General features: G+C 32.0%; 1 protein-coding gene across 3 annotated transcripts; it reads right to left on the reverse strand.

Annotated features, from left to right (window-relative positions):
* Positions 1-373: 373 nt before the first annotated feature.
* Positions 374-5,914, reverse strand: LOC108913353. 3 transcript variants are annotated; one of them, XM_018718911.1, is made up of 4 exons: positions 5,820-5,908; positions 1,758-1,806; positions 1,663-1,698; positions 374-618 (listed from the first exon to the last, which is right to left on the reverse strand). In XM_018718911.1, the coding sequence occupies exons 1-4, from the start codon at positions 5,853-5,855 to the stop codon at positions 491-493; spliced, it is 249 nt and encodes an 82-aa protein (XP_018574427.1). In that variant the 5' UTR covers positions 5,856-5,908; the 3' UTR covers positions 374-490. The 3 variants fall into 3 exon arrangements, with proteins under 3 accessions (XP_018574427.1, XP_018574420.1, XP_018574434.1); XM_018718904.2 differs by lacking the exon at positions 5,820-5,908 and adding an exon at positions 1,860-2,078 and having other exon boundaries at positions 395-618; XM_018718918.1 differs by lacking the exons at positions 374-618; positions 1,663-1,698; positions 1,758-1,806 and adding exons at positions 4,402-4,552; positions 5,630-5,659; positions 5,718-5,766 and having other exon boundaries at positions 5,820-5,914.
* Between the last annotated feature and the right edge of the window lie 876 nt (positions 5,915-6,790).

The raw sequence follows: 6,790 nt of genomic DNA on the forward strand, positions 1-6,790 counted from the left end.
TCTTAAACCACTGTAAAATTATTTTACCTCTTCATTGCACATTTGATATGAAGAGGTAAAATAATTCAGACAAATGCGATAACGATAACCATCTGATTATTCTAAGTTTTAATGACATTTGTAAATATTTTCAAATCATTTATGTAAAGAAAGTTGTAGCTAGAACATTTAATATTGAACAGAATCAGAATATGTCTTTCTACTACGATTTGGAGTACAATGGGAAAGATCAATTTATTTTTCAGGTGAATAAATGTTGCTGACTATTTTTGTAAACATTATAAACTAATTCCTCAAATCTTGTATTCTACATAAATCATTTTATCTTATTCATTATGGGATACATTTAATGTAAATTAAATTACAGTCAATATTTTTATTTTCATATTCTCTGTAATATCAATATTATTATTATTTAAAATATAGAATGTTCTCTCTTGAAATTGTACTAGAATTAAACAATTAAATAACAATATTTTATTTTAATTTTTTATTTCAGTTGCGTACTCTTACACGTATGTGCCGCAGATCTTAAATCAATTCGACTACTGCCGAATTGTCGTTTTTCAAGAGGATCCTCCACATGTGCCACTCCAGCTCTTGGTGGTTTACCTGGGGCTAAAAATCAAATAATGTTATTAGAATACTTTTCAAAAATTCTAATGTACCGTTATTTTTTGTACTACAAAAAGTGTTTCCTACAATTGTTTCAAACCAGAAAATTAGTAATAATCCAGGGATACAAAGCCATGGGTACTGAAATTGATAACAGGTATCTCGCTTACTCAAATATTTCACTTTATATACATAATTTCTAGATTGAATGTAATGTAAAAAGAAATATTAATAATCGCATTTTTGATATTGTTGATCCACAGCTTTCTGGCGTTATGTGAATTTTAAAAGATGAGCAAATCTTGCTAGAACCACGTGTTAAATATCGAAGTACACCTTTCCAACATGGTTTCTGTGTCTAAAGGCAGATCTACTATCACTACTTACAAAGTAGGTCACTGAAGCAATTGATGAGATATGACAAACAGTCATCATTTATACATTTCAAAAAGATTTGACATAGTAGGCCATAATATTTTACTGAGAAAATTACTGAACCTAGGATTTTTTAGTGCTATTGTACAATTCTTTAAATCTTATAAGCAGTAGCCTACAAAAATGATCATTTTGTGCTTTTAGTTCTGTTCACGTAAGATCTACTTCAGGTGTCCCTAAAAAGACCAATTTGAGACCTTTACTTTTTAATATATTCATTAGTAATATTATAACAGATATTACTGCCAATTGCCTTCTTCATATTGACTATTTGAAAATATTTTGCAAAATTTTAGAACAATAGTATAGAATTTTGTGGAAAAATCTAAATATTATATAAAACTATTTGTATATTTTGTGAAATGTATTTTTAATGTAACTTATTTACCTGAATGTATTATTCCTATTCTGTAATTGTGTTTGATCTCTAGAATAGTTATTTATAATTATTTTTGAAAATGTTTGATACGGGCCGACGAAACTTGGAATATTTTCCATGTTGCATATTGCGTTTAAATTCGTCGTAAACTATGGCTTTTGGATTTGAAATCATCCAACGGACAACTTTCTAAGCTAATAAACTATCTTAATTTTAAAGTAGTACACACTTACTTGGAAACGGAGGAGGCAGAGGTATGTTGCCTATAGCTATAATAAAAAAATAAATAATTAAATACATTTATACAAAAGAAAAAGAGGATAATTACCGGATGAGAATGTCACACCAACGATCATGAGGGTAAATATAATAAAAATCTAAAAAATATTCAAATAAGCATAACATTTTTGACATATAAGAGTTTACTTACAGTTCTCATTCTGATTGCGTTGAAAGCTGTGCACACATTAGTACTCGACAAAAAAGCGATGTAGAATTTAAGAAATAATTTTATGACCACCCACATTTATGTTTTAGATTTAGCAGCAATTTATTGTTCAACATTTTATATATCAATATAAAAATGCAATATAAAAAGTTACGCCTGTGGCGTTCGGAAGGCCAAGTTATGTCACTCTTTTTAAATAGTATGTACTGCGTAATACTAGTAGTCTTAACCATAGATCTTAACACTTTCGCGATACAAGCAGAAAAAGTGTTATTTGTAAAATTACATACATAGTAGAACATTGGTAGTTTGTAACCAACATTATGTTATGTGAATTTACGAAATGGATGTTACATGTTTTTAATACATAACATTTATGGGATTATGACATTATCAGTTATGAAAGATCATTTATAATATAGAGTTTTAATGAACTTATGTCAAATATTTTTGCCACATGTCTGTTATGTCAAAATGAGATAAATACACGGATTTGTGTCCAGTACAATGTAATTTTAAAATCCGACTTACCTCAATATTGCAAGGAGCCACCTTTTGAGAACTGCTGATTTTCATAGAAGATGTTCGATGTATCCACCATTTGCTTGCACACAAGCTCCAGCGCTACGTATCCAATTCGCTCGCACGCGTTGCAACATTGCCACGTTCTGTCGAATCGTTTTATAAGCTTTGGCTTTACATAGGATGTCGCAGTTGGTCGATGTCACGAACTTCCGTGAATACACAACACTTTTATAATATCCCCATAAAAAGAAGTCTAAAGGGGTGAGGTCCGTGGACCGGGAGGCGCATCTAACTAGGCTGCCGCGGCCTATCCAGTGATCGGGAAAAGTAATTTTTAGAAAGTCGCCCACTCGCCGAAAAAAGTGAGCGGGGTCTCCGTCATGCAGTAACCACATATTTTGCCGAACATTTAATGGCACGTCTTTCAATAAAAGCAAGAGATTTTGCAAAAAAAGTAGATATGAAGCACCGTCTAAGCGTCTAAGCAATTCAAAAGGTCCTATTAAAGTGTCATTAACAATACCGGCCCACATGTTCACTGAAAACTGTTGCTGAAAGGCACCGTGATGTATTTGGAGTGGATTTTCGATAGTCGTACACCATTTCGACAGAAACGTGCTTCATCTATAACATGTATTTGCGCTGTATTACTAGCAGCTTATACACAATTACGAACTGCGGGATGCATTGTTGTCAAATTTAATAATTGTGTTCACCAGGAGTCCTACCATCACATGACTTGTAATCTTGTGGTTAATCTTCGAGTACCAGGATCTTCTTTTGAGGCGTTTAAAATTTCTGGTTCTTTCTGTATTCGGTATATAATGGTAAGGAGAATCAATCTGATACCGTCTTTTTGTAACAACATCGTTTTCTCAAAGCACTCAAATAAATGACTTCATCGTGTGAGTTCGTGTCAGGAAGAATTATTTTCGCGTACTTATAAATAAAAGTAAACAATTTTGTATGCAGGACTAAGCAAGTAAATGTTATAAGAATATATACATGTGGAGTTATATATATATAAATTAGTATTTTCGTAGATTTCAGTACCAAAAACCTTGATGGTGAGATCGTTTCTTGCACCTGTTTATTCGTTTTACTGCGGCGTCTTTGAAAATACTCAGGTGGCATGACATAACATTCCTATCATTTGATAAGCCTTAGATTATTCAGTTATTAAATGTTTAAAATTATTTGTCTTTGCAGAAAACACTATTTAAAGAATATGGCGCCCTTAATCATTACATATTCTTTTTCAGAAGCCTCGGTCAAAATTTCTTCAATATGTGCTCTTTCCAATACTGCAGCTTTTCTTACTTTGTATCCTCTGGATTTACTCTACAAATAAGCAGTAAGCCTGTTATATTTTCCAATATCTATATTTTTGTAAACCTTTATAGTAGCCTTCAACATCGAATACTTCGACCATATACATGAAATTGCATATTTTATCTTCTTTAAAAAATACGATAGCATGACTTCTTCATTTCTTGTCATTACTCTTCGTTTTCCTTCCATTCGTTAAATTCGGCGAACACTTTTTCGTAATGTTCCCTGGATTTCGTTGGCAATAAATGGAAAATTGCTTCTTAAGCTTCTTCAAAAACAGCCACAGGAACACAATTACTTTCTTGCATTTTTATCAAATTCAGCCGTACCATAGCAACCAGTAGATATAACAAGACCTACCACGTTTCATTGGTAAAGAAACACTAGTAAGAAATATCAAGTAGTGTGAATATTTTTTTGTTAAATTTCAATAATTCTGATTTTGGATAAAACGTATTGCATTCGTGTTTTAATCGCCGTGTATCAACTTAAGAATTCTTAAACGCTCGATACTTAAAACACTTATACGGTAAATATTTTTATCTTCATATTCTCTATAATGTGTAAATGCTTCGCTATCAATACTATTATTATTTAGAATATATAATGTTATCTCTTGAAATTGTAGGGGAATTAAACAATTAAATAACAATATTTTATTTTAATATTTTATTTCAGTTGCATAGGTACTCCTACACGTGTAAGTTACGCCGAAGATCTTAAATCAAGTCGACTACTACCGTATTGTCGTTTTTCAAGATGATGGTATTCTTGATTCTCCACAGGTGCTACTCCAGCTCTTGGTGGTTTACCTAGGGCTAAAAATCAAGTAATGTTATTAGAATAGAAAATTAGAAAGTATAGGATATGTTCCAAGTCCGTCTCATAACTACAAAACGTCCTTAGATTTTTTCAAACCAGATAAGCCAGGAATACAAAGCCATGTACTGAAATTTACAACACGTAAAAAAACATTAATAATCGTATTTTTGATATTGTTGCATCCAATAAAAAATGTATTGTTGAAAGGTTAACTGATAGTCTTTAAATGAAGATTTTTGCCATCTCCCATTAGTTATTTTTATAAATATCATCTTATACATATAATTTTAGAGAAGAGAATTCAATTATACTATAAACTACTTGAAGTTGACTAGAATTTTTTATTGCGATGTCCAGGTGTTAATGATGCTTATAGTAAATTTCTGTTTCTATGGGTTACTGTTACTAATTAGGTACTGAGTATGTCACTGAAACAATTAATGAGGTATTACAATGAAGTATTACAAGCAGATATCATTTATACATTTCTAAAGAATTTGACACAGTGGACCATAATACTTTACTGAGAAAATGACTGAACTTAGGATTTTTCAATGATCTTGTATAATTCTTTAAATCTTGTAAGCAGTAGGTTACAAAAATTATCATTTTGTGCTTTTAGTTCTGTTCACGTAAGATCTACTTCAGGTGTCCTTCAAAGGACCAATTTGATATCTTTCTTTACTTTTTAATATATTCATTGGTTTATAACGGATATTGTCAATTACCTTCTTTATACTGAGGATTTGAAGATATTTTGCAAAATTTTTTGGAAAAATCAAAACTTTTCTACAAAATCTAATAGGTATCTAAATATTATGTAAAACTATGTGTATATTTTGTGAAATGTAAGTTAATTACCTGAATGTACATATTATTCCTATTCTGTAATTGTATTTGATCACTAGAATAGTGTATTTATAATTTATTTTTGAAAATGTTTGATACGGGCCGACGAAACTTTCAATGTTGCATCTTAAAGCGGTGCGTTTAAATTTGTGGTAGACTATGGATTTTGGATTTGAAATCATCCAACGGACAACTTTCTTTATTTTATAGTAGTACACTCTTACATGGAAACGGAGGAAGCCCCTGCCCCATAGCTGTAAAAAAAAATAAATAATTAGGTACATTTCTACAAATGAAAAAGAGGATAATTACCGGATGTAAATGTCACCCCAACGATCACGAGGGTAAATATAATAAATATCTGAAAAATATTCAAATAAGCATAACATTTTGGAGATATAAGAGTTTACTTACAGTTCTCATTCTGATTGCCTTGAAAGCTATGCACATATTGGTACTCGACAAAAAAGCGATGTAGAGTTTAAGCAATGATTTTATGACCACCCACATTTATGTTTTAGATTTAGCAACATTTATTGTTTAACATTTTATATATCAGTATAAAAATGCAATATAAAAAGTTACACCAGTGGCGTTCGGAAGGCCAAGTTATGTCACTTTTTACTACGTATTACTAGTAGTCTTAACATTTTCGCGATACACACTGAAAAAGCGTTATTTGTAAAATTACATACATAGTATAACGTCGATAATTTGTAACCAACATTGTTATGTGAATTTACGCAATGGATGTAAAATCATGTTACATAATTAAACATTCATTAGTAACACGTTTCTAGTACATAATATTTTAGGGATTATGATATTATCAGTTATGTAAGTATTATTTATAATACAGGGTGTTAATGAACTTATGTCAAATATTTTTGCCACATGTCCGTTATGTCAAAATGAGAGAAATACACGGATTTGTGTCCAGTAAAATGTAATTTTAATATCTGACTTACCTCAACATTGCAAGGAGCCACCTTCTGAGAACTGCTGATTTTCGTAGATGTTCGATGTGCCCACCATTTGCTTGCACACAAGCTTCAGCGCGACGTATCCAATTCGCTCGCACCCGTTGCAACATTGCCACGTCTCGAATAGTATTACAGGCTTTGGCAATACGATGTCGCAGTTGGTCGATGTCAACTTCCGTGAATACACAACACTTTTCTAATATCCCCACAAAAAGAAGTCTAAAGGGATAAGGTCCGTAGACCGGGAGGGGCATCTAACTAGGCTGCCGCGGCCTATCTAGTGATCGGGAAAAGTAATGTTTAGAAAGTCGCGCACTCACACAGCGTCGGGTATAGTTCGGACCATGCCTCCGGCCTTGGAAGGATTAACTGACAACAGGAAGAGGACAAAGCCGAGCCGAA

Source organism: Anoplophora glabripennis, unplaced genomic scaffold (genome assembly GCF_000390285.2).
Source record: "Anoplophora glabripennis isolate ALB-LARVAE unplaced genomic scaffold, Agla_2.0 scaffold37, whole genome shotgun sequence".
Classification (NCBI taxonomy): domain Eukaryota; kingdom Metazoa; phylum Arthropoda; class Insecta; order Coleoptera; family Cerambycidae; genus Anoplophora; species Anoplophora glabripennis.

Bases quoted from the DNA above. Each gene is read 5' to 3' on its own strand.
- LOC108913353 (XM_018718904.2), bottom strand. From the start codon at position 1,955: ATGTGGGTGGTCATAAAATTATTTCTTAAATTCTACATCGCTTTTTTG. The intron at 1,807-1,859 runs GTAAGTAAACTC...AATATTTTTTAG, and splicing joins ACGCAATCAGAATGAGAACT to ATTTTTATTATATTTACCCT. The intron at 1,699-1,757 runs GTAATTATCCTC...TTTTTATTATAG, and splicing joins TGGTGTGACATTCTCATCCG to CTATAGGCAACATACCTCTG.